At 43.3% G+C, this 27,207-nt stretch overlaps 2 protein-coding genes and 1 long non-coding RNA gene across 3 annotated transcripts in view; 2 read left to right on the top strand and 1 right to left on the bottom strand.

The window, feature by feature from the left end:
• The window catches only part of LOC146649175 (uncharacterized), a 47,692-nt gene that overhangs the window by 1,611 nt on the left and 18,874 nt on the right, over positions 1–27,207 (top strand). The gene's annotated exons all lie outside the window — the stretch shown is intronic.
• LOC146649177 (uncharacterized) lies at positions 863–4,216 on the top strand. The gene is made up of 5 exons (XM_085385807.1): positions 863–1,111; positions 1,377–1,473; positions 1,849–1,959; positions 2,408–2,574; positions 2,907–4,216. The coding sequence occupies exons 1-5, from the start codon at positions 873–875 to the stop codon at positions 3,367–3,369; spliced, it is 1,077 nt and encodes a 358-aa protein (XP_085241933.1). The 5' UTR covers positions 863–872; the 3' UTR covers positions 3,370–4,216.
• On the bottom strand, positions 5,400–10,925 carry LOC146649176 (uncharacterized). Its single transcript, XM_085385808.1, has 10 exons — positions 10,674–10,925; positions 8,743–8,768; positions 8,355–8,440; positions 8,174–8,206; positions 7,988–8,077; positions 7,505–7,576; positions 7,324–7,376; positions 7,136–7,214; positions 6,049–6,242; positions 5,400–5,940 (listed from the first exon to the last, which is right to left on the bottom strand). The coding sequence occupies exons 2-7, from the start codon at positions 8,747–8,749 to the stop codon at positions 7,341–7,343; spliced, it is 324 nt and encodes a 107-aa protein (XP_085241934.1). The 5' UTR covers positions 8,750–8,768; positions 10,674–10,925; the 3' UTR covers positions 5,400–5,940; positions 6,049–6,242; positions 7,136–7,214; positions 7,324–7,340.

Raw genomic sequence — 27,207 nt, 5'->3', positions numbered from 1 at the left:
CCTGGGACATCGCGTAAATGTTGTCCCTGGGACATACCATATGAAAGTTTAGCTTCTTTTAGCCCCTGTTTGTTTTATATTATTTTATATATATATATTTTTTTTAATATTATATTTAATATTTACATTGCAAAAAACCCCAAAACAAGTTAAAATGAATTAATGAATATTGACTAATTAAACCTTCGCTATTTTTCCACCAGAAATGGACGACATAATTAGAAGAAGTGTTCTGAATGACGAAAAAAAAAGAACTGGAAAAGACACAACTTTGTGTGTATGTGTCACAATGCCAGGAGGACCCATTCAGTGTTGTGTTAGAAAAATTGAACTCATTAACCCTTCATGGACATTATAAATGTTTAAATGTTGCCTCAGGTAAAGACAGGAAAAGAGACTATTACAAATTCAACTGCATCAGAGCTGGGGGAAAAAGTCGAAACAGCTACAGAGCAGTGGGCTGTAAGGCCTATGTTTCATTTAAAGTACTCAAATGTTGGAAAGACCACACAGTCATCGTGCAGCGTACATATGATAAGCATGATGGGCATGATCCTTCGGACCCAAAAGACGCACATTTCAACAATATTTCCAGTGATTTGAGGAGGAAGATTGAGGAACTGCTTTCCCTTGGAACTAAGCCAGCCATCATACTAACCGAATGTCATAAATGGGCCAAAGAACATGGACACAGAGATCTTCACAACAGAGAGCATTTTGTGTCACCACGTGACATTGACAGTGTTAGAACCTGCATGATGAGGAAGAAGCACTTTAACTGTGGAGACAGTCAATGTGTACATACCTTACTTAATGGAAAACATCAAGAACATGTGTATGGTTGATAGAAGAGAACATCTGACCAAGAACTAATGATTGTTTTGCAGACACCTGTAATGAAATCAAACATGGAGAACTATGCAAAACAGTTAGTATTTGTTGACACCACGCACTGCGTTAACCAGTATTCATTTCCCTTATTCACACTTGTTGTAAGAGATGATCATGGGCATGGAGTCCCTGTGGCCTATGCTATTGTCAGCAACGAAAGTCAGAAAACCCTGGAAACTGTTCTTGGAATAGTTTGTGAGCATTTCCCAACTTCCCCGAGGTAAATAATACATTGACAGCTATTAATTTTGAAATAATTCCTTTTCAAAAAAGTTATAACATGCCAGAATCTAATGCTATAGCTGCAGCATGGGCTGCAAAAAACTTTCCTTTCCAGTTAAAGTTATTCCTATAGGCTGTATGCAGTATTTTATATATCTACTTGTGAGTTGAAATGTTTAATTTGGCATTGAAGTGGTGCTTTGAGATAGCAAAAACATTTTCATACTGTTTAATCTCATTTAGTGTTTTCTTTTTTTCTGTAGAGCATTTATGGTTGACAAAGACTTTGCGGAAATAAATGCTTTGCAGAAGGTTTTTCCAGAGTCAGCTATCCTTCTATGCTGGTACCATGTCTTGCAGGTAAACCACATTGTTTTCTTTTCACGTTGTCTAAGATGCACCTGAAACACATTTTTACAACAGGGTCCTGTTGTTATGATTTGCCTCATTGTGATATTCACCTACTCAGGTTAATGAATATAAAGGGATAAAATGTTGAGTGACTATGTCCATCCATTTAAGACCACAGTGCACTCATCTTCTGGTGGCTGCTTCCCAAAGCTCTTTTTGACATTTAAAAATATGTTTGCCTGGTTGATTTCTGTAATGCACAGGTCCTCTTGTCCAGTGAGTGACAAAGTTATTTTTGGACGTCAGCTTTCTTTTATGCTTTTTGTACAGCTGCTCCTCTGTCTCTCTCTCCAGATTAACTTTTTTTTTCTCTTACATTCACAGGCTGTTAATCAATGGCTTTCAAAATCAGAGTCCGGGGTCCATGGGCTTTCTAACACCCAAAAGAGAAATGAAATCATTTCTTTCTTTTGTAAGCTGAAAGCTTGCACATCTGTAAGTGTAATTTGTCTATTTCACATTTTGATTTCTTGATTACACTAAGAGCATAATAACTTTCAGTTGCTAAAAAAAGTTACAGAGAGATACAAAATAGATTTTTGAAACAATTTCTAAAACTGGCTTCTTATCTTGCTTATCAAAACAAGTACTTAAGCTGTGCAGAACATCATTGTGTCACCCACTGTGCAGTAGAACTTGTGAGTGGGATTCTTTCACAGACAGATGCTGAAACCAAATATGCTTATAGGTTTAGTGTTCCTTCTTAGCCATTGTAAGGGAAGAAATAATTGCTTCTTAATACAAAAACACGACATATTATTAATAACTTAAAATTCTTAATGTTATTCAATAAAAGGAAAAGGGCTTCAATACATAATATTAAAGATTTCAATAGGTCTGTTAAATGGATTGAAATATATTCTGTTGCATCCAATTCTCTTAGGAGGACGACTTTAAAGCCACATCAGCAGAGTTCTGCCAGACATTTAAGCAATACCCTTTGGTGTGCCAGTATTTTCAGAAGCACTGGGAAGGCATTGGCCACATGTGGTGTGACTACGGCCGTCGCTTCAGTCACGCTCGTTCTGAAACAAACAATGTGATTGAAAGGTATGATTTATTATTTTGACCTCATTCAATTGTATTGCTGAAAAAAAGATATTATGCTTTAATCCAAGAGGCTAAACTGAGTAGGTTCGTCATGTCATTGCCAGAACAGGTTTTAGGCAAATCCTTTAAATTCTAGCAGCGTTTTTTATGTTATCACAACAAAAAACAGAGTAGGTGGATTTGCCTAAATCAGCTAAACCGGCACAGAGCATTCCTTTATAAAAGACGTGTGCAATAGGTATTCCAATTTTTTAAAAAATAATACAGTCTTGATTAAAACTTTAAATTCCTTCAATTACAGTTACTAATCATTTCAAATAACTGTTTTTCAGATTTTTCCACCGCCTGAAATACCAGTTTTTATCTGGCTACAAGAATAGGCGTCTGGATGATCTGATTGAAGTGCTCCTAGGGAAGGCCGACGACTACTTCTCAGTCATAAAAACCCTGCAAGATGTGGGCCGCATGAAAAACAGGTTTGCTGACACCTTGTCTCAAGTTTCAGACTCTGCTTCAAGACTGATGGAAAGTGGTTGGGCTCTTAAAATTACAGTCAAGAACAGCCATGGAGTTAATGCATATCAAGTCCCATCTGAGTCAAGAGAAGACATGGTGTATGATGTCTGCCCTGTTGAGTCCTACTGCAACTGTACATATGGCTTACGAGGACTTCTTTGCAAGCATCTAGTGTTACTTGCAAAATTAGCAGAGGCTGACAATGACATCTATCCAAACATGGAAACAGACCTTGGCAAGAATTGCAGTGAAAGAAAGGCATTACTTTGTACACTGTGAGGACTTGAAAGTGATAAAAATGCCAAGTTTGTTTGGAAATCTGTGTTTTTTTGCATCGGCTGAAACACTTCAGTGCACTTGTTGTACGTTCTCTCACTATAACACATGTGCTTGCCTGAAGGTGGCTTGTAGCCATTTTAAACAAATGAAAAACTCTCTGAAAAGTCCTCTATCAACTTTGAATGACACTCCTGTAGTTGAAAGCACAGACAAAAAATGCACAGAAGATGCAGTTGGAAAACTAAATGCTGTTTTAGACACAGTTAAACAGTGGGCATTCATTCCAGAGGGTATTACTGCAATGATAGATGAACTGCATACAAATGTCTTAAAAACAAAACAAGTAGGCAAAAGTATATGCCAGTACGAAATAAAGATGACAGATAATGCACGCAAAATTAGGCCATTGTATTCTAGCAAGAAATGTTCGGCCAGCATCGACATTCCAACAGTCTGTGAAAATGAATGTGAACAGTCGATAACCACTGAAAGAGAGACATCCTCTGGAGAAAATGAAAACCTTTTGGAATACAAAACAAAAAAGAGAAGAGTTAAAGCTAAGTATATGCACAAGTAGACTTTTGTGTGACATTTCAAAGGGACTGCATCCATTACTTCTGTTTATTGAAACCTAAAGCTGAATAGCTGTCTTAACTTTCTGCCAAGGAACAGATGAAAAGAAATTGTTTGGTCTCTCAAGCAGTTGTTATTTATGTGTGTTATTCATTACTTTGGCTTGGTTGCTGTTTTTGATACAAATTCATCTGTGCCCATTGTAATATTTTCATATGTTACTATTTTTATATTGCTATGCATTATAAATAAAGGATTACTTATTACTATTAAAGGTCTGCATTTGTAATTGTTGGTATTATTTATAAAATATGCGCTCTTAAGTTTTTTGCTCCATAAAACGATACCTGTCACTTTTTGGACATAGAGTATCAGCTGTTGAGAATCCTGGCTCATACAAAATAGAAGTAAAAGGTTTCAACATCCAGCCTTTTTATGATTAAATACAAAGTGTAATAACAGAGTTATTGGGGTGTGATTTTGTTAATAGTTAGTCTTAAGTATAAGTTTAATAGTAATGAGTAAGAAAATATAGCCAGAATAATGGAATGAGACTAACACCTGACCTCACACTGAGATTTGGTATGAAGTGGCATGTTTGTGCTAATGCTGACATTGGGGCTCAGAGTTCCTCTGTGTGTATATATTTGTGAACGTTAACTTGGCTAATGTCCAAGGGTTTGACTGCTTTCCTGTTGGATTGTATCACAAAGAACAGGGATAAGAGCACCAGTGGCCGTGCACACCCTCATCTCTCTCCTTCACCCGATCATTAGTGTTGGAAACCGGCATTAGCTCAGAGTAGATTAGACTTCAGTATAGTGCAAGTGATTTGATTTTATGATTATTTGATTCAGTTTTTTCTGTGTTCAAGCTCAATTACTTTAATAAAATATGTTGAATTCAAACAAATAAATAAACAAATAAACTGTGGACATTACCCTTTTAAACCTTTCTGAAACAAGACAGGTAAAAACCAGTGTATAAAAGTTTACATAGGTATAAATAGCTCTAACACTTTACTCCAGCCTGGCGTCCACACATGTGGACATCACATTTTGGGTTATTTAGACCAAAATACTAAATCTTGATCAACAAGTGCCTGATATACAGTTATGAGGACATTATACTGCAACTGTTCTATCAAAATTTCAAATTAATGTCCTCATATGTGGCTCTCATTTTTCTCAGAAACAAAAATTAGGTAAAAAAAAACAAAACCTGGTAATTCTTTCTTTTTACATTCATCGGGTTCCAATCGGCCCAAATATCAAAGAGAAATTAAAAATGCATGCCGTGGAAGATTTCGGGTCTTAGGGGGTTAAAATGACCAGACCCCTCCGGCCTGTTTTCCAGGCCACTAAATTAAACCCAGTCAATTACCAATTGAACAGAATAAAAACCTACGAGGTCCACTAATAGTCCAAAAGTCCAAATCTTTAATAGAAAAGACAGGCAGAACTCAAACAATAATCCAAACGAGGAGCATATATACACACTGGAAAGTAAATAATTATAAGTTATTAAATCAGACTAATTAAATACAGTAAAACTAATAAGGGAAGACGAACACACGGGAAATAAAAATAACAGTGTAAACATACCAAAACTCAAAATAAAACAGGAAAGCTACTACAAACCGAGTGTGACACAATTACATTCATATTGAAACATATGTGATAATTTTCTTTCTTTGTAGCATTTTTAAGATATGTGTTAGAACAGTCATTATGCTGTTTGGATTAGGAACCAATCATTTTTGCCAAATAGTTAACACAAACTTAGAACAACAATGAACAATTTTCAAGATTCTGATTTACAGAACAAACAAAAGTCACAAAAGGTTTCATTATTTAAGAGACAAGATCAAGTTTTTCACACAGGAATGAAATGACAGAATCCAGTGCAGCGGGGCCAAAGGTGTGTGTCAGCAAACTGAAGGTTGAGGAATCAGTCAGCTCATGTTTAAGATTGTGTTGGATTTTGAGAAGAGTCTGTCTGTTATTAGAAAGTAAGATTAACAATGTTACACCAATAACCCAAATACGGGGAAATGACAAATAATACCAAAAAAGATACAACTTTCATATTGTTTTACTAACTTACTTTGTCATATCAGCACTTGAATGGTCGATGCCTTTACAGACCATGTCTGTTGTGACATCGCAGGCCAATCTTCCGGCAAACCCGAGGGCTAGCTCCCCAGCCTCCTCTTCACTCAGAACACTAAACACTGTTACTTTAGTTTTGGCCTTCTTAGGCCTGTCAAGAATCATTGCGGGCAGTTTGGCTTTACGGCCCTAAAAAAGAAAAAGTGCAAACACCAAAAGAGCAGAGAGAGACACACACACGCGCACAAAGTTAAATGCTTTTGTTTACATGGTGTAATTGTGTATATGTTGCAGCAAATGCACAATTTCCAGCCACATTGTCACTTCATTGATATGAGTAACCCGGATTTATTTCAGGTGACATCAAAATCACGAAATGTATACCTACCCCAATCAAACCTCTGAAAACATGAACTGACATGTTCTCTGCGTTGATTCTGCGCTTGATCTCGTCTTCTGTTATTGTGTAGGTTTTCTTTTTTGAGCTTGGTACAGATAAGCGACCATGCACTCTGTAAACTGTACTAGTTCCTTCTGAATCAGTTTGGAATTCTGTATCTGCATCGATCCTGTCAACATCATCAGCAGCAGCATTATCTGTACTCAGACTTGTGCCGTATACTTCTGCTTCTTTTTCGTTGTCTTCAGTCTGTGTACCTTCATCTCTGACTGTCAGTCTTCCTATCTCACTGTTACTTGTCGATTTGCTGCAGATGTTCTCTCCCTTAGGAACTTTTCCTTTGTCATTCGCTGCCTGATGCTTTCCCTGATGACATTCTTCACTGGCTACTTCTATTGCTCCTCCTGTATAGCCACCCACTATGCTGCACAACTCCTTTCCCTCTGCTGTGCTGCACTGTGCTGTTACATAAAGAAGAATGATATAAACAGCACTATATCAATTTAATTGTGAAGAGAAATCCCCACAATACGACACAGTTATGTCTAAAATAGTTTTGTGTAAAAACTGGATCTTGAAACGTCCACTTTAATTACACAGTCCTGGTGTGCAAAGGCAAAATTACGAAAAAAAATTTCACTTTAAACATTTTTGGACATTGTTTAGTTATATTGTGACTTACTCTCACAGAAGATACAGATGCCACAAACAGACTTTGAACAACGCATGTGCTTGTATGCACCACATTTCTGGCACTGCACCTGTGAATTTAAAAAAAAAAAAAAGAAGAAGAAATAAACAAACAAAAAACTAATGAACAAAGTCCATTAAATAAACAATCTATATGGCTAAGGACATGTCATAGTGTACCCGGTCTTTGGCTGCAATCACACACCAGCACTGACTGCACTTCCTAGTTCGATCTGCAAAATATAATTTGTTTAAGTACAAGTTACATTTTCCAATGTTAGAGAAAAAGAAGGCAGCTAATTTTAAAAAAGTATCTAAAAGTATCATGCACTAGAGAGAGTGCAAAATCTGTGCAACTTACAAACAAGGTCCAGTGGCTGCCGTTTTCCAGACAGGCTCCAATCAATTTCTCATACATCTGAAAGATGTTTTTCTGGAAATAAAAATAATGTGACAAGTATGTTTTTCTGTCAAGAATGACACTGCAAAACTGCAAAAGCTTGTCAGGTGAGACTTGTGATTAATTCTGCAGATACACAAACATATAGAAAGTGTCATTTTTGGTTTACATTAATTAATTTCTATAGTGTGTACAAAACAAATCAAGACCACAGACTCAACACGCACCACTCAATTTTTGGTGTTCTTTATCAGTTGGCCAAGACAGAAATGTTTTAATCTGTGTGCATTGCTTTTGAACAAGTCTTTACACAGAAAAGGTTTCAGAAAGGTATTTTTCAGGTTCTTCTGACAAGGCTTCAATTTTGGAAAATGCTGTTTGTTTATAGTGGCAACTTATAAACCCTTTGTGATAAGAACATAGTTACCACAGTCCAAGTCATACCTTCAAAAAGTATGCACTTTGTGCTCTTGTGGACCCATCCAAAATTTTTCCAGTGATTTGGCTTGGTATTGGATAAATGTGAGGGAAATTCTATAAAAATAACATAAATACACCTATGTTTTCAAATACATTACAAAAAACGTAAACATGCTATGTCATTATGATCAAACAAGCTTTTCAACATACCTCACACTGCAAATAGATTAGGCCATCTATTACCTTATAAAACAAATAAATAAATACATATAAATAAAAACAGAACTAAGGAATACGATTCATTAAGTAAATTGTACAATAAAGTGTATTTAAAGCAGAATTTAACATTAGTTTTATGACAACATAAAAGGATTTTTATGTCAAGAGGTACCTCATCTGAAATGTTAGTCTGGTCAAACAGGGATTTCAAACTTGAAATACCAATAGAGTTTGGTCCAGCTACTCCCACAAGGTAATCTGTGAGAAAGCATATGCTGTAGTCAACAGATATCATTTTCTTTTTGCATGCTGCAACCATCATCCATTTCAGTCTTCTAGGAGCTTTGTCTGGTTGTAGTTCTTTTTTCTCCTCCTCATCTATTAATTAAATTGTTTTCTGACCTTCCTAACTGTTTCCGACCTGTCTTCCCAATGTGATGTTTAAGCAATATATGTATGGTCAGAAGGGGGTGAAATTTTCATTGCAGTTGTACGTGTAACATTGCATGTGATAATAAAAGGCTTGATTGGTTGATTATTCAACATGAGTTGACATTTACCTGACATTGTGAAGGAGTCACAGTTTCTGTAAGGGTGTAAGAACATAACATGTGGATTTGTTACACTTCTTTTTCACAAGTTAATAACAATCAATAATTTTCATTCCATTATTTACAAGCTATCACACGATGTCCCAGGGACAACATCTACACGATGTCCCAGGGACAACATTTACACGATGTCCCAGGGACAACATCTACACGATGTCCCAGGGCAAATTCTACATGATGTCCCAGGGACAACATTTACACAATGTCCCAGGGACAACATTTACGCGATGTCCCTGGGACAACATTTACGCGATGTACCAGGACAAATTTGTAAATTTCTGGATTACTGTTAATCTCCATAGAATCAAGAACTCATGTCCAGTTTCACAGCTATGGACCAGTTAATTATGTTTCCAGGTGATAGTTTGATTCATAGATTCAGCACACAACCATAAGTCTAGGCCTTTTAGTCCAGATTCTCTTCACTTATGTTTGTAAAATGATCAGGGAAGCTACTGCAATTTTGCCTGACCCAACCCCCGGGCCACGAAACACCCAAAAAGTTGGGGAACGCTGGTCTAGAGAACACTGGTTAGCTAATGCTGTCGTCAAGTAGCCTATCGCTAGCAAACAAACAGCAAGCCAAGTGAGGAACATAGTGATGGGACGTTCTGTATCGAGGCTTCGGAGCGTGTGTCGAGTAATGGAGGGGGCGTATCGAGGCTTGCTTCATTTATGGGAGGAGCTGAAAATGATGACGTCCGAAGCCTCGCTGCCCGGCTGTACCACGTGACTGGTTCATGAAGTGGTTCGAACTTTGCCGCGAGATATGACAGCGATATAAACCCCTCAGACTTCATTCAAAAATGTGGGTGTTTGATGGAGAGTTGCGGTTAGTGAGAGTTTGGAGACCGTTTGGAGGTTTATGAGAGTGAGGAAAGTCAGGAGAGAATGGAGCCAGCTAAGAAGAGGAGGATGTCCTCCCCTGTGTGGGAACATTTTGATCTTATTCCTCCCAACAAGGTATGTAAATTTCTACAGAAGATGTATTTTCATGATACTGATGGTGCAATACAATTTATGTTGAGCTGTCTTGACTTTTGTACAAGGTGAAGTGTTTTCTATGTGCCAGGGAGCTGGGATATAACAACAACAACACCTTATCCATGCTTAGGCACTACAGAGCTTTGCATGAGAATAAGGGGGACACCGATTGTGGAGCAAGACCAGGTGAGCCATCAAATGCAATGATAATATAGGATGCAGTAATGTTACTAAATGATATAACAATATTATACAACTGTTATAAGTTACGTATGTGATATTTATATTTGTGCTTTATCTTTATTGTCTTTCCTCAGGAGAACAATCTCAAATAGATGAAGACCTGGTCAGCATGGTGATTGAGGACTCCCAGCCATTTAGCATTGTGGAGGACAAAGGATTCAAAAGATTTGTTAAATCATTAAATCCTAGCTATGTTCTCCCCACTAAAAAGGTCATAAAAGCAGTGAAAATTTAGTTTTTACAGAATAAAATGTGAACAGGCAGTGTGTAGCTGTCCATACCTCAACGTTACAAAAGCACAACCACTGTCCACACCCCAACCACACCTCACCTCACAGTAAATGATCATTTCCATTTCAAGCATTTCCAAATAATCATTTCCCATACTGCCACTATAAATATACACAGTATACTGCCATCACTACAATATACATGTTTTACACACTCCTTTTGTTGTTGACATTTACAGGCTGTGTGCAAAATGCCACACTCTTCAAATTCATGCCAGCTATTATTTTTACGTCCAGTAGGTGCCCTGCTAGAGCAAATGAAGCTTCATGAAGCTTCGCGTTGGGGTGAACCAATTGGATGAAAAGCTTCAGTGCTTCATGGGGCTTCATCTGCCCATCACTAGAGGAACGTATAATGCTTACCGTTTATTAAAGGAAAGTATCCTAAATTGACTTCAAATTCGGCGGACAGGCGAATTGACTTCAAATTCGGCGGACAGGCGGCGGTTTTTCGCTTCTTCACTTGTATTTCGAAATAATCGAAGGCGGGTATTTCGAAGTCGCAAAGGAATGACGTCACAAGAAGGTGATTGGTCACTTGCAATGTTGAACCTGGAACAACATTAATTATGATGATGTGGGAACAATGCTGACACGAGGAAATCAGATCGTCCTACAGAAATATCCCTCCCCCACATTGGACAATCGAACCACATCTCCAGAAACAGAAACCTGGTTGCAGCAGGATGATTATGTTAGTTTAAATGAATCAACACCCCCGAGTCATTCTAACTACCAGAGATCTCGAAGCACAGGCCGAGGGGGCGGTGTGGCAGCAATTTTTCACACCAGCCTATTAATCAACGAAAGACCAAGACAGACTTTTAATTCATTTGAAAGCCTGATGCTTAGCCTCGTCCACCCCAGCTGTAAAATTCAGAAACCAGTCTTACTTGTTATCATATATCGTCCACCTGGGCCTGACACAGTTTCTGTCTGATTTCTCAGACTTTATATCTAATTTAGTTCTGAGCTCAGATAAAATAATTATTGTGGGTGATTTTAACATCCATGTAGATGCTGAAAATGACAGCCTCAACATGGCATTTAATCTGTTATTAGACTCGATTAGTTTCTCTAATCGGTCGCTAAGGGGATGTAGTAGGAAGAGAAGACTGCTCCGCTAACTTTTCTACCTTTTTCCACTCCTAAACCTGCCAATTCACAACAAAACTTTTGAACTGTGTATATTTTATTTTACGGGTTCCAAAATTGGTTTTTGCTCGTTCTAACATGGCCTCAAAACGCACTAAAGCGGCAGAAAAGGAGGACGACGCACCTAAGCTGAACATGGCGGCCATCTCCTCCCTTCTGGAGCAGCATAGGGAGGCATTGGCCAGTGATTTCAAAACATCTTTTGGCCTACTGGAGTCGAAGTTTGACGAAGTCCGCTCTGCGGTAGAAGATCATGGTCAGCGGCTCGGATCTTTAGAGCTAGCAGCGGACGACTTAAGCCAGCGGGTTAGAGACCTTGAGAACGTTTGTTCCAACCTCAGCAAATCTAACTTCTGGCTAAAGTTACGGGCTTAGAAAGCCGAAGTAGGCGCCAAAACCTGCGTATCCTGGAACTCGAGGAGGGTGCTGAAGGTGGGCGTCCTACAGAATTTTTTGCAGATTTGCTCTGCGAGGTTTTCGGGAAGGAGAGGCCCGCCCAGAGATCGACAGAGCCCACCATATACCTGCCGCTAAGCCGGCCCCAGGACAGAGACCGCGCCCCGTAATTATACGCCTTCATCGGTACCAGGTAAAGGACCTTCTTATCCGAGAGGCCCGGCGAGGAGGGAAACTAGAATACCATGGTCGGCAGATTCGCGTGGTGGAGGATTACCGCCCGGAAGTTCTGAGCAAGCGAGCGGAGTACCGTGAAGTGATGTCCGAGCTGTATAAACAAGGTCTCAAGCCCACTCTGCTGTATCCTGCACAACTTCGCATCACGTCTCCTGGCGGCGCAAGACGCTGGCTTCTTTCGGCCGATGAAGCAAGGAGATACTTGGTCGACCTGCCCGCTACAGCCGAATCACCCTGAGAGCCTGTTTGTCTGGTCCCGACGTTTGTCCGCAGGACAGCCCTGTGAGTAGACTGTTCTGACTACCTTCCTCTCCTAGGATATGCAAGGACTTTCGTTCATACTCAGACATTGCGGACGCCTCTTCTTTTTTTTTTTTTTTCTTTTTTGTTCTTCTTTTTCTTCTCTGCTATTTACTAGCAGGGAGGCTATTCATATCACATTGCTTCTATTGTCCCCAAAGTTGGTTATTGGTTGTGTTGGGGTTCCATGCTGATTGCTTTAAAAATTCTACTGTTTATTTAGGAGTGTTGTGTTTACTGAAATCATTGTTATGGGAGCTAAAGTTAGTTCTTAGTGTTAGACAGGAAGAGTTTCTTTTTCTGGAGGGTACACAGTGTGTGTTTTGGAGAGCTTGCTGCTTTTTTCCTTAGCAGCTGTCTTGTGGGTGGGGGGTGGAGTAGGGGGGAGACACCCTTCAGAGCCAGGGTAGTTGTATGTTGTTTTGTCAAGTTGGGGGATCCGGGAACCATTCTACTCTCTGTTTCAGTCTCTTATTTGTCTTCTTTCTCGTACTCTGTTTTCCGCTGCACTTGTTTTCTTACATTTTTAGTGCAAAACTATGGGTAGTCGCTTAAACTTTGTAAGCTGGAATGTCAAAGGCTTAAACCACCCTGTGAAAAGAAGGAAGGTGCTCTCACACATAAAGCAGTTTAACAGCGGCCTCCCATGGACGAACATGATAGAGCCTGCCTGAAACTAGGAGAAAAATTGAAACGGGAGTGGCATTCAGGGAGGGAAATGTGGGTGTACAGGGCGCGAGCCAACCCTGATGCGCGGCCTGTGAAATGCTACCCAGGGGTACTCTGGGAACACCGGGGTCCGGAGCTGCCCCGACGGGGAGCACGAGGGTTAAATCAAAGATTTCAGAGAACCCGATTAGGTCTTTCTTTGTTGTGTTGTGATGTTATCAACCAGTACTGTCCCAGTTTGACCGTATTCTTAGTGAATTTAAAGGAAATAAATCTGCTCATATAGGCACCTAAGGCTCACCAATCTGGTTGGGTAGGGAGGACTGCATCAGAAGTCGGGCTTTCACAATAATTGGTGCTGAGACAGTCTTTACTAAAAGTTACTATGAATACTAATTTGTACTCAATACAAAAAATGGCCAAAACATATATGTGCTAAAATACATTTCAAAATATGTTATAAATATATTCTAAAATGTATCTTAGTACATATATTTTTTGGCCATTTTTTGTATATTTTGAAATATTTCTTTTTTTTCTTTTTTCTTTTTTTTTTTTGGTGTCCCGTTTGGATCTTTAGCCATCAGAATTGTTGTCTTAAGGCCAAGAAAGATGCCAAGCGGATTTATTTTACCAAGTGGATCATCATGGCCTTGCCATATTGGTCCATTTGATTGACCTTTATTATAATTATGAATTGATTTTATTTTCGGTTGCTACAAACGGGACAGACATGACTGGGGGATAGGACAGGGAGAAAGAATGAAAGAAAGAGAGGCAGAGAAAGAAAACCAAAGGGGAGAAGAGACGGTGAGAAAGGGGGAAGAAAGAAAAAACAAACAAACAAAACACCTGGATCACCTGTATGGAGAAAAAAAAACAGTAGAGAAAGCAAACAACAAAGAGCAACATAATAAAAAAACAGCACCATCACAATAAACTAGCTAGCTGTAGATAACAGTAGATACTAAATATTAAACGATATTGTGCAGCACGCAAGATAGACAGCGCACAATGTGCTTTGAGGCAGCAGCCAAGAAAGGTGTAGTCCGCGTCTGTGAATACCCGTGTGTACACCTGTGTGCATACCTGTGTGGATCAGCATGCTTGTATTCCAAAGGTTTCTCCATGTAACGATCTGCTAGGGAGTGTGGGGAGCCATAGCCCCATCCACCAGGGTAAGAAGCAGGTATGGAGGAGATCCAGGCCCCAGATATCCAGAGGCCTCAGAGTACAAGGACCCGAGGAGGACCACCAAAGGGGGGGGAACCGTGCCACCCTCCTGGGAAGAGCTGAGTAGAGCCCCAAACGAGAGGTCACCCCGCAGCTACGGAGCAGAGGCCAGAGGGGGTTGCAGTGGCGTGCCCGCGGGCTCTGCCGGCAGCCCGCGGGCACGCCCCAGGGAGGGGCCGCTTGCCCCATCATCCAATCATCCAATCATCTCCCAAACTACACAAGACAATAGACACCCAGGTTGAGTTCATTCTCCACCTCTCCTATATCTCTCCCCCCACCTGCAGAGTGAGCTTCTGTAGTGAGGAGACCACCTGCAAAGATATAACAACCTCCCCACCAGTTAGAGAGCCCCCTAGTTGGGCCGATGCACCAGAGGTCCCCTGCACTGGGGCTGAGCCCCCCTGCACCCACCCGCCCACTGCTCCGGCGACACAACAGCCAGGACCCAAGCCCCCAAGGCCCGGCCAGCACCCCAGACCGGGGGGCGGAGCACCCCCAGACCCCCAAGCCTCCACGCCCGTCCCGGACCCTCCCAGGGGCAGCCAGGCTACCAGGCCAGTAACCAACTTTGAAATAAATTTCAAAATACAAATGAAAATTATTTAAAATCATTCAAATATATGTATGAAGTACCCTCAGAAGGTCTGCTAGATGATGTTAATGCAGCACTACGGACAATACCTACAACCACGATTACCGACACTAACAAGCTGATCTACAATACGGCAGCAGTGATCAGTGAGATGCTTGGCTACAAGTTGAACAGCTACAAGGGGCAGTACCCTCCATGGAGAAGGAGGCTAGAGGGCAAGATCAAAGTAGCACGGAGGGAGGTTAGCCAACTAACGGAGTTCCAGAAAGGTGCGACAAAGAAGGTGCATAAGAAATACAGCAAGCTGTCCATACCTGAGGCCTTGGAAACTGCCAAGCAAAGACTCACAGCCTTGGCCAGCCGCTTGAGGAGGTACACCAGAGAGATAGAAGGCAGGAGAATAAACCAGCTGTTCTCCACAGAACCAGCAAAGGTGTACTCTCAGTGGCAAGGGAACAATAAGAGAACAGCACCACCAAGGCTGGAGACGGAGCAATACTGGAAGAGCATATGGGAGAAGGACGCAACCCATAACGGCAATGCTCAGTGGCTAGTGGATCTGAGGGCAGACCACAGCGACCTCCCTGAACAGGGTCCAGTAACCATCACAGTGGCAGATATCCAAGAAAGGGTCTCCAGTATGAAGAGTTGGACAGCACCAGGGCCCGACATGGTTCACGCCTACTGGCTGAAGAAGCTGACTGCACTCCACGAGCATCTGGCAGCACAAATGAACCAGCTGCTAGTTAACGAGAGGCACCCAGAATGGCTAACCAAAGGTCGGACGGTCCTGATTCCCAAGGACCCCAAGAAGGGACCGGTCCCCTCCAACTACCGACCAAACACCTGCCTCAGTACTACATGGAAGCTCCTGTCAGGCATCATATCGGCTAAGATGAACAGGCACATGGGTCAATACATGAGCGGGACACAGAAAGGAATTGGCAAGAATACCAGAGGCGCAAAACACCAGCTACTGGTAGACAGAACAGTCAGGCGAGTCTGCAAGACCAGACTGACCAACCTGTGCACTGCCTGGATTGATTACAAGAAGGCCTATGACTCAATGCCCCACAGCTGGATACTGGAATGCCTAGAATTGTACAAGATCAATGGGACCCTAAGAGCCTTCATCAGGAACTCAATGGGGATGTGGCGTACAACACTAGAGGCCAACTCCAAGCCCATAGCACAAGTCACCATCAAGTGCGGGATCTACCAAGGAGATGAAGCCAAGAGTGAACAAGACATCGATTCACGGATCCACACTACCAGGCTATACAGCAATGACATTGGAATGTCATTCGGACTGAAGAAGTGTAGTCGGATGGTAACAAAGAGAGGGAAGGTAGTCAGAACTGAGGGGATTGAACTACCAGAAGGCAACATTGCAGACATAGAGGACAGTTACAAGTACCTGGGGATCCCGCAGGCGAATGGGAACCATGAAGAGGCCGCTAGAAAAGCTGCAACCACCAAGTACCTGCAGAGGGTCAGGCAAGTCCTGAGGAGTCAGCTGAATGGTAAGAACAAGATCCGGGCCATCAACACGTACGCCCTGCCCGTGATCAGGTACCCTGCTGGGGTAATAGGCTGGCCAAAGGAGGAGATAGAAGCCACTGACATAAAGACAAGAAAGCTCCTTACCATGCATGGAGGGTTTCACCCCAAGTCCAGCACCCTGAGGCTGTACGCTAAGCGGAAGGAAGGGGGCCGGGGACTGGTGAGTGTCAGCACCACAGTCCAGGATGAGACAACGAACATCCAAGAATACATTGGGAAGATGGCCCCAACTGACCGAGTGCTCAGTGAATACCTCAGGCAGCAGAAACCCAAGAAAGAGGAGGGAGACGAGGAACCATCATGGAAGGGCAGGCCCCTGCACGGTATGTACCACCGGCAGATAGAGGAGGTGGCTGATATCCAGAAATCCTACCAGTGGCTGGACAAAGCTGGACTGAAAGACCGCACAGAGGCACTAATCACGGCAGCACAAGAACAAGCTCTGAGTACAAGATCCATAGAGGCTGGGGTCTATCACACCAGGCAAGACCCCAGGTGCAGGCTGTGTAAAGATGCCCCAGAAACAATCCAGCACATAACAGCAGGGTGCAAGATGCTAGCAGGCAAGGCATACATGGAACGCCATAACCAAGTGGCCGGCATAGTGTACAGGAACATCTGTGCTGAGTATAACCTGGAAGTCCCGAGGTCAAAATGGGAGAGGCCCCCCAAGGGTGGTGGAGAATGACCGAGCTAAGATCCTGTGGGACTTCCAGATACAGACGGACAAAATGGTGGTGGCTAACCAACCGGACATAGTGGTGGTAGACAAACAGAAGAAGGCGGCCGTAGTGATCGATGTAGCGGTTCCGAATGACAGCAATATCAGGAAGAAGGAACACGAGAAGCTGGAGAAATACCAAGGGCTCAGAGAAGAGCTCGAGAGGATGTGGAGGGTGAAGGTAACGGTGATCCCCGTGGTAATCGGAGCACTAGGTGCGGTGACTCCCAAGCTAGGCGAGTGGCTCCAGCAGATCCCGGAAATAACATCGGAGATCTCTGTCCAGAAGAGCGCAGTCCTGGGAACAGCTAAGATACTGCGCAGGACCCTCAAGCTCCCAGGCCTCTGGTAGAGGACCCGAGCTTGAAGGATAAACCGCCTGCAGGGGCGTGCTGGGTGTTTTTTGTTTTTTTTTATAAAAATATATATATTACCCTTCATATATTTAAATCTAAGTAAACACATTCACATGTAACAACTGAAAAAAATCTTTATTTGATGTCTAAAACATACATATCAATCAAGCAAGGAACATATATTTTATATTATTTTCATAACATACTTAAACATTCTAAAACACACACACACACACACACACACACACACACACACACGGATATGTGTGTGTGTGTGTGTGTGTGTGTGTGTGTGTGTGTGTGAACATAAATCAACATACTTAAAATGTAATTTGTTTTCTTTTCCATCAGTCTCAGTTCCTCCAGCTTCAAATTCACTGCAATCCCCAAAGCCCCTCTTGACACATTGGGAAACCTCTTCCTTACTGCCACTGTAACAAACAAAAGTCACAGTTCTATTACTTTTATCAGAGTTCAAATAAAAATATGATTTAACTTAGCTGGCTTCATTTAGCAAACAGATATTTCTGTTTATATAGCTACAGATATATAGGGAGTGCAGAATTATTAGGCAAATGAGTATTTTGTCCACATCATCCTCTTCATGCATGTTGTCTTACTCAAAGCTGTATAGGCTCGAAAGCCTACTACCAATTAAGCATATTAGGTGATGTGCATCTCTGTAATGAGAAGGGGTGTGGTCTAATGACATCAACACCCTATATCAGGTGTGCATAATTATTAGGCAACTTCCTTTCCTTTGGCAAAATGGGTCAAAAGAAGGACTTGACAGGCTCAGAAAAGTCAAAAATAGTGAGGTATCTTGCAGAGGGATGCAGCAGTCTCAAAATTGCAAAGCTTCTGAAGCGTGATCATCGAACAATCAACAGGGTCGCAAGAAGCGTGTGGAAAAACCAAGGTGCAAAATAACTGCCCATGAACTGAGAAAAGTCAAGCGTGCAGCTGCCAAGATGCCACTTGCCACCAGTTTGGCCATATTTCAGAGCTGCAACATCACTGGAGTGCCCAAAAGCACAAGGTGTGCAATACTCAGAGACATGGCCAAGGTAAGAAAGGCTGAAAGACGACCACCAGTGAACAAGACACACAAGCTGAAACGTCAAGACTGGGCCAAGAAATATCTCAAGACTGGTTTTTCTAAGGTTTTATGGACTGATGAAATGAGAGTGAGTCTTGATGGGCCAGATGGATGGGCCCGTGGCTGGATTGGTAATGGGCAGAGAGCTCCAGTCCGACTCAGACGCCAGCAAGGTGGAGGTGGAGTACTGGTTTGGGCTGGTATCATCAAAGATGAGCTTGTGGGGCCTTTTCGGGTTGAGGATGGAGTCAAGCTCAACTCCCAGTCCTACTGTCAGTTTCTGGAAGACACCTTCTTCAAGCTGTGGTACAGGAAGAAGTCTGCATCCTTCAAGAAAAACATGATTTTCATGCAGGACAATGCTCCATCACACGCGTCCAAGTACTCCACAGCGTGGCTGGCAAGAAAGGGTATAAAAGAAAAACCTGGCCACCATGTTCACCTGATCTGAACCCCATTGAGAACCTGTGGTCCATCATCAAATGTGAGTTTCTCTTTCCCTCTTTCTTTCTCCCCTTCTTTCCCCCAGTCAAGTCTGTCCCGTATTCAGTAAGTGAAAATAAAATAAACAATAAAAGGTGAATCAAATGGACCATTACGGCAAGGCTGGGATGGTCAGTTTGGTAAAGTAAATCCGTTGGGCATCTTTCTTTGCCTTTAGACAACAATTCTGATGGCAAAAGAGCCAAACGGGACAGGCCAAAAAAAAAAAAAAAAAAAAAAAAAAAAACAACAAATGTGAGATTTACAAGGAGGGAAAACAGTACACCTCTCTGAACAGTGTCTGGGAGGCTGTGTTAGGTAAACTGACACGGATGGATTACGTGGCAGAAACACACACGGACACCAAATAGTTTGTGATGCAAGTTTATATACACGAGTAGGGAATATTTACAAGGAAAGGGGCTATATACAGTGATAGATAAAAAATGTGCCAGGAGATCAACACCGAGGAGATGAGACGGAGCCGAGGTATGCAGGTAGGCAGGTGACGCACCGGAGCTACCTGACAACAAGGAACAAAACAGAGTTTACGGCGTACCGTTGATGGCCGAACGTTAAACACAAGTGGACGGAGAGAGTTGGAGAGCTTACTTGACACACAAACCACAGCTGCCGCAGTGACCGCAGCCTGATGGAACGTAGCACTCCGTCGCGGATCCACAATAGCCAACACAAAATCCTAGGTAGGCAGGCAGGCAATGGAACAGGCTAAGACAAAAGAGAAGCAGTCAAAACGTGGATCCTTAAAACATACAGCTCCACAGCGTAGAATCAACAGATTCAGCCTGTGCTAACTCGTTACCACTTGTGACAGCGACAATACTCCGACACCAGACGTCCGTGACTCTGCTCCCTAAAAGCGCTCACTGATGACGTCCGATGCGTCGCAGGTGTGTCGGAATGCCATCAAGCCCCGCCTCGCCTACCTATAACGAAAAGGAAAACAAACCCAAACAACAATACACCTACCCACCACCTCCTAACAGGCTGTGGTTGCTGCTGCACGCAATGTTGATGGTGAACAGACCAAAACACTGACAGAATCCACGGATGGCAGGCTTTTGAGTGTCCTTGCAAAGAAAGGTGGCTATATTGGTCGCTGAATTGTTTTTGTTTTGTTTTTGAATGTCAGAAATGTATATTTGTGAATGTGGAGATGTTATATTGGTTTCACTGGTAAAAATAAATAATTGAAATGGGTATATATTTGTTTTTTGTTAAGTTGCCTAATAATTAGTAATAGTCACCTGCACACACAGATATCCCCCTAAAATAGCTAAAACTGAAAACAAACTAAAAACTACTTCCAAAAACATTCAGCTTTGATATTAATGAGTTTTTTGGGTTCATTGAGAACATGGTTGATGTTCAATAATAAAATTATTCCTCAAAAATACAACTTGCCTAATAATTCTGCACTCCCTGTATTTCACACAGAATTCTACCTCTTTTTTTCCCCTCAATGGAAAGTCTATCCAGTTCACATTAGAGTAACACTAACACCCCTTTATGTCATCTCATTACCCTCCAGCATTCATAAATCTGTTTACCAACCACTACAATGCATCATCACCTATTTCTACAATTTTTTTTAATGGTTGCAAAGTAAGTTGTTTGTGCTGTATAAATGTGGCCCGGTCATGGGGAATGAGACAGGACACAGGAAATACTCTTTTGTGGGCTTTTTTATTCTCCGACTGTACTCGGAGGAGCACAGTTTTAATTCTGTAGTTTTGAGTGAAACGGCAAAATTTAACTATTCCACTGGCTCAGCCTAAACTGCCTTTCAGGGTCTGAGACAACAGTAACTATCATATGTACATGTTAAATCCAAACAGTATAGACAACAGTAGTGACCTGTCAAGAAACAAATACAACAAAAAAAGAGAAAACAAAACAAATAAACACATTGTTTACATCCCACAACTTCGCAGGTCAACTGGCAATAAAGTGCACTGTAAACTCTCTTTTAAACATACATTTCTATGGGAGAACATCATGAACTCACTTCGGTTTCTCCACACAGCTACTGTGCTAGGACAAGTACACACGCAGGAATCACACAGCAAGTGATCTCCCCTCTGAATCAAACAGAAACATACAGAGTTATGCAAAGTGAGTAAAAGTATAAACTTAACAACTTTGAAATCTGTTAGGACACTGTAACTACTCATGCCAACCCGCTCTTCAGTCCCTTTCACAGCACATGACCATTAAACATGCACCCGTCGCGCGTTAAGAACTGTACAGAAATGGTCACAAATATGGAGTCATTGCTAAAGAAACTTAGCTAATTACAGTCTACTACAACACTGGTGACAATATTTTGCAGTATGCTACACTTTCTAGCACATTTACCTCGTGTGTAGCTAGCCACAGAATCTTTTGCAGTCTCTAACTCTCCAGTGCTCCCGCTCACAGCGCTCAGTGTGTGACGCAAACTTGAGTGCATGCGTGCTCTGGCTTACGGCGGCTCTTAAAGGGACAGTATACCCCCAAAACGCGAGGTCTAGTCATCACCATGACAACCCTACAACAGACCTCCGGTAGACAGGCAACCAGTCAAAAACACAATTCCCTCTTTTTAAACCCTTTCCATGCGTAGTATTAGTTCACTTGGCTACATTCTCCCCTGCTACGAGTCAACGTCCTCGGTGACCCCCTGCTCATCCACCATTCCCCTGAGTTTGGTGGTGTAGAGAACCATACCGGCTAACACCTGGGAGAGTACATCTGGACTGAAGGATACTGCATTGCATGCTGACCTAGGTAGATTAAATGGGTTTGTGTGGACCCCTGCAGTTTCTCTCCTACTCCTGCGTGTAGCAGGTGTGGGTGGACCTGCCTCCACTTTCTCTTTCTTTCCTTTCCTAGGAGCTGGAACAGGTTTTGCCACCGGTTCTTCACTGGAGAATCCAATGCTTCCTGGCCCAGGTGGAAGGTAAGCTGCTGGCTCCACCTCGAGGTCAGGGTTGTCGCTGCTCTCTTGCCCTAGCAGATCCTCACCCATATTTTCAGTTCCATTCTCCAATTGGTTTCCAGGCTCGTTGACCGTCGGAACCAAGTTCCCAGGTCCCTGAGCCACTGGCAGCTCCATTGGGTACTGGACCTCCTCCATCAAGGCAAACTCTGGATGCTCAAGCTCCGTATCAGACACTTGGTGCTCATCTGCAGAACTGACTTCCTGGTCACGTAGCCTTGGGTTGGGTGCAGGTATAGACCCCACGCATGGCCTCAAGTTAGATCTGTGGACTCTTTTCACCGGCTCTCCTTCCAGTGGCACTACTGTGTATGTTGTCCCTTGGATATCAACCACTTTGTACACAGGGGCTGCCCAGGCATCTTGAATTTTATTCCTTCCTGGTGGTCGGTAACGGAGATACACAAACTGTCCGATGTCAACAGGTGGACAGAACACCTTTCCTTGCTGCTGAACCACTCTCTCTGCAGCCTTCCGTTCGGCAAATTCTCTGGCTCTGGCATGTGCATCCTGGAGACGCTCCTGGTGCACTGCTAACCAGTCCAGTTTGTCATCCTTCACTTCCTCCCGGCCCAACAATGCATCAACGGGTAGATGTGGGTGGACCCCAAACAGCAGGTAATGAGGAGAATACCCTGTCGTTGAGTGCGGCGTGACATTGTAAGCATACACCAGCTCTGACAGATGCTCGGGCCAGCGCCGCTTCTTCTCAGGGGGAAGCGTACGCAAGAGGTTGTGCAAAGTCCTGTTGAACCTCTCACAATGTGGGTTACCCTGAGGGTGGTGGGGTGTTGTACGAGTTTTCTTCACTCCATACAGTTTGCATAGCTCAGCAATCACTGCGCTTTCAAAATTCCTGCCCTGGTCTGAGTGCAGGCGCTCTGGTACCCCATACTTCATGAACCACTCTTTCAGGATAACCTTAGCTGTGGTATCTGCTTTTTGATCTCGTGTGGCAAATGCCTGACTGAACTTGGTGAACACGTCAGTCATTACAAGAACGTTTTCACGACCATCTGTAGCCCGCTCAAGGGTGGTATAATCAACAGCAACAACTTCAAGTGGGCGGGTAGCCAAAAATGGAGCGTGGGGTGCCTGAACTTTGGGTTGAGGCATCTTTGTTAACACACACCTCTGACATTTCTTCACCTAGTGCTCAACATCTTCAAACATGCCTCCCCAGAAACATCTTTGTTTCAACAATCCCAGTGTGCGTTCGATTCCCTGGTGTCCCATGTGATCATGCACACTCCTGAGCACTTTTTCTTTAAGACAGGCAGGTAGTAGCAGCTGATGGCACTGTCCAAGGTGAGCATCTTCAATTACACGGTATAGCAGTCCATCCTTTTCTCTGATCCGAGGCCACTGCTTCAGTAGAGAACGTACCGGTTTAGACAGACCCCCTCTCTCTCTGTAGGTGGGTCTCTTCTGTCTGCTCCAAAACTCTCTCAAGACACCAATTGTTGGGTCTGACACTTGGAAGTGATAGAGTTCTGCATTGGAATAACCAGGCATCGTCGGGGTGTTGCCCAGCACAGCCTCACTGACTGCTTCCCCATCTGGTTCGGAGGCCTGCAGCAGTCTGATCCTACAAGCCTCAACTCCAGCCATGACAAGATCTGAGCCTAGACTTGTACCTGCCCTTAGCACATTACATATGGCTATAGAGCCATCATATTCTGCATCCTCACTGTCAGGTTCTGCCGTGTCAACTGTTGGTTGCCGAGAGAGGGCATCAGCGGCAGTGTTGCAGCGGCCAGGGCAATACTTAACATCGAAGTCAAACACAGACAGCTGAGCTACCCACCTCTGTTGAATGGCTCCTAAATTAGCAGTGGGCAGGTGGCACAAGGGATTGTTATCCGTTATGATTGTGAACTTGGACCCCAGCAGATAACTCCTAAATTTTTCGGTGACTGCCCACTTTAACGCTAGGAGTTCGAGCTTCATGCTGCTAAAGTTTTGATCATTCTTCTCAGCCCCTCTGAGCCTCCTACTAGCATAAGCTATGACTTTATTCCTTCCCCCCTGCTTCTGAGACAGGACAGCGCCTAATCCAAGACTGCTAGCATCCGTTTCCAGCATGAAAGGGAGACTGAAGTCAGCATAGCCTAGAACAGGGGCACTAGTCAACTTTCCCTTAAGCAACTCAAAAGCTTGTAAGCATTGCGGTGTCCAGGCTGAAGCAAAAAGCTGTTTAGCCCTGACAGGACTTATCTCCTTAACACAGACATTCACCACATCATGGAGTGGCCCCGCAGTTTGGGAAAAGCCCTCAATGAATCTCCTATAGTAGCTGCAAAATCCTAAAAAGGACCTTAGCTCTTTCACAGTACTAGGGATGGGCCATTTTGCCACAGCGCTTATCTTGTCAGGATCTGTGCTTATTCCCTGAGCCGACACTTCATGACCGAGAAACTTGACCTTGCGCTGGAGGAAATGGCACTTCTCAACCTTAACCTTCAGCCCCGTATCCCTCAGCCTTTTCAAAACAGTCTCCAGTCTCACAATGTGATCCTGGAATGTTGATGAAAACACAAGCAGATCATCCAAGTAGATCAATACAATCTGAAAGACCAAATCACTCATTGTGGCCTGCATAAGACGTTGAAACGTCGCGGGGGCATTACATAACCCAAAAGGCATCCTTAAGTATTCATACAGGCCAAATGGTGTGGTAAAGGCTGTTTTGTCTCTGTCTTTCTCATGTACCGCTACCTGATGGTAGCCACTGGCAAGATCTATGGTTGAGAAGAACTCTGCACCACTCAAGGCATCCAGGCTCTCCTCAATGCGAGGGAGTGGAAACGCATCACGCCTGGTCTTCGCGTTTAGTCTGCGGTAGTCTACACACAGTCTAAGACTCCCATCTGACTTGCGTACCAGAACAACTGGTGAAGCATAGGAACTCGAACTCTCCTGAATCACCCCCTTTCTCAACAGTTCAGAAATGTGCTCCCTGACCTCTTTGTACTGATTTGGTGGAATGCGCCTGTATGGCTGAGAAACAGGGGCTTCATCTACAACAGGAATTTCATGCTTCACACGATCAGTGTACCCCAAATCCTCATCATGAAGTGCAAAAACATCCGCATACCTTTTCAAAAGAGTTCTGACCTCGACCTGTTGTCCTGGTGTGCCACCTATGTGTAATCTTCCCAATAAGTCCTGTACGCAGCTGTTGGCCCCCTGACAGTCCTTTTGGTTAAGAGTCACCTCCACGTGGTTGGCAGATATGCGCTCAAATTTCACCTCGCATGGGTCACCCTCAATGCAGCGGCCAGGACTAATAATGCCTAGTCTAGCCTTAGGTGGAAGCCAGACATCCTCTTGTGAGATGTTCATCACCTGTACTGGGAATACCAGGCTGTTAGTTGACACTAGAGTTGGGATCACCAATAAGCCACCTGGGAGCTGAACATTCCCTGGTTCAACCAATGCGCTACCAAACTACTTGCCATGGCCCCTTGCATAGACAGTGGTCGGGGATGAGGCAGGCACCCGCACTTTGTGTTTGCTTGCAACACGGGCAGTAGAGACCTTTTCCACAAGCTCAGCAGCTTGTACGCAGTGGCAGGCCTTCCTCCAGCTGGACTCCAGCTCTCCCCCTAGAGTGGTGTCAAACTCTGAGAGTACTAACTGTCTACATCGTTTTGCAATGTTCATCCCTATAATGCCATGGGGTGACGAATCCAACCATTTGGGATTGTCTCTTTCTGTTTTATCATCTTTGATTATAAGAAAACCACATTCAGGTATAGTGAGCCCCATGACCTGTACATCTAACTCTACATAGCCTAAATAGGGCAGCGGCAACTGGTTGGCTGCTGTGATTTTAAGCCACTTGGCAGTACAGTGCATATCTTCATCCTCTCCCTGGAGATGATTTCTGAAAAAGCTTTCTGTCAAAGTGCTTACATTACTTCCTGTGTCAAGCAGACATCTAAGGGATACACCACCTATCTGGATATCTACTTCAGGGCACTGACCAACAGCATGTTCTAGAAAATGTTCCTTGGTTAGAGCTTCCTTTGAGCCTTCTGACTTGCCTCGCATTGCCCGGCTCATAGCAATGGAGGGTTCCCGTTTCCCGTTAGCGAGGAACTGGACATGGTTGCAGACTGGCTCGTAGGTTGTCGGGGTGCATTACAGTGTCTGGCCATATGTCCCACCCCTTCACATCGGAGACAAATAGGCTGACCCTCTCTAGTGTACTTAGGCTTGGGCTTAGCTTTAACACCTCTACTGTCTTCAGAACTGGCAGTCTGTGTTGTGAGCTCCCTCACTGCATTAGTTAACTCCTCTATGGCTTTACCCTGTTGTGTGATTATTTTAACCATCTCTTGCAGAGCCATGGTAAAGTCTGTCTGTACATCACTGGTGGGGGTTGTCTTTTCACAGCTTTCATCTGGCCTGTCACTCACTATATTTCTATGTCTGGCTACATTAGTGCTGCGTGGACGATCTTCCATAGTCCACATGATTGCCTCCTCTCTAACATCAAAGAGACTACACTCAGGCTTGTCCCTAGTGAGCCTACGTAGTTCACGCCGAAGATTTGGGGCATGCACACCTTCAATGAATTGATCCCAAAGTGCCAGCTGTGTGTTGGGTACTACATTAGGGGACTGCTGTATTGCAGCATTGAGCAACTGAGAGAGTGCATGTGAATAATCTCGCAGGTCTTCCCCATCTAGTTGGCGGCGTGCATAGAAAGCATGCAAGAGCTGTGGTGTGGTGCGCTTCTCTCTAAATGCCTCCCTCAAATATGAAAAGAGATCACTCGGTTGCTTCACCTGGCCTGCCATACGTAACTTAACTTCCTCTAGGGCAGACCCTTTCAGCTGTGAGAGGATAAAGTTGGTTTGATCCTCTCCACGCAGACCCCTAGTTCTTATTGCTCTTTCCACCTCTTCTATGAATTCATCAACAGTGTAAGCATCTTTAGCTGGTTCCCCACTAAAAGGTACAATCACCTTTTCTCTTGGAATGTACACGACAGATCTGGTTGGAACATTACCCATGTTAGCAATACTAGACATAACAGCATCATGTTTCCTACTCAGTTCGTTAATCTTTGTTTGTAGCT

This window comes from Rhamphochromis longiceps, linkage group LG17 (genome assembly GCF_057381845.1).
Source record: "Rhamphochromis longiceps isolate RC_006_pf linkage group LG17, R_longiceps_female_GT1.1, whole genome shotgun sequence".
In the NCBI taxonomy this organism is placed as follows: Eukaryota; Metazoa; Chordata; class Actinopteri; order Cichliformes; family Cichlidae; genus Rhamphochromis; species Rhamphochromis longiceps.
Note: the sequence above shows the minus strand (reverse complement) of the source record. Positions and strands in the feature narration are given on the sequence as shown.

Excerpts from the sequence above, each read along its gene's own strand:
- LOC146649176 (XM_085385808.1), bottom strand. Across the intron at positions 7,577-7,987 it reads AAAGTGCATACTTTTTGAAG|AAAAACATCTTTCAGATGTA; the intron begins GTATGACTTGGA and ends TTTTATTTCCAG. Across the intron at positions 7,377-7,504 it reads GCAGCCACTGGACCTTGTTT|ATCGAACTAGGAAGTGCAGT; the intron begins GTAAGTTGCACA and ends TATATTTTGCAG.
- LOC146649177 (XM_085385807.1), top strand. The coding sequence starts at position 873 with ATGATTGTTTTGCAGACACCTGTAATGAAATCAAACATGGAGAACTAT. Across the intron at positions 1,960-2,407 it reads AGCTGAAAGCTTGCACATCT|GAGGACGACTTTAAAGCCAC; the intron begins GTAAGTGTAATT and ends CAATTCTCTTAG. Across the intron at positions 2,575-2,906 it reads ACAAACAATGTGATTGAAAG|ATTTTTCCACCGCCTGAAAT; the intron begins GTATGATTTATT and ends ACTGTTTTTCAG.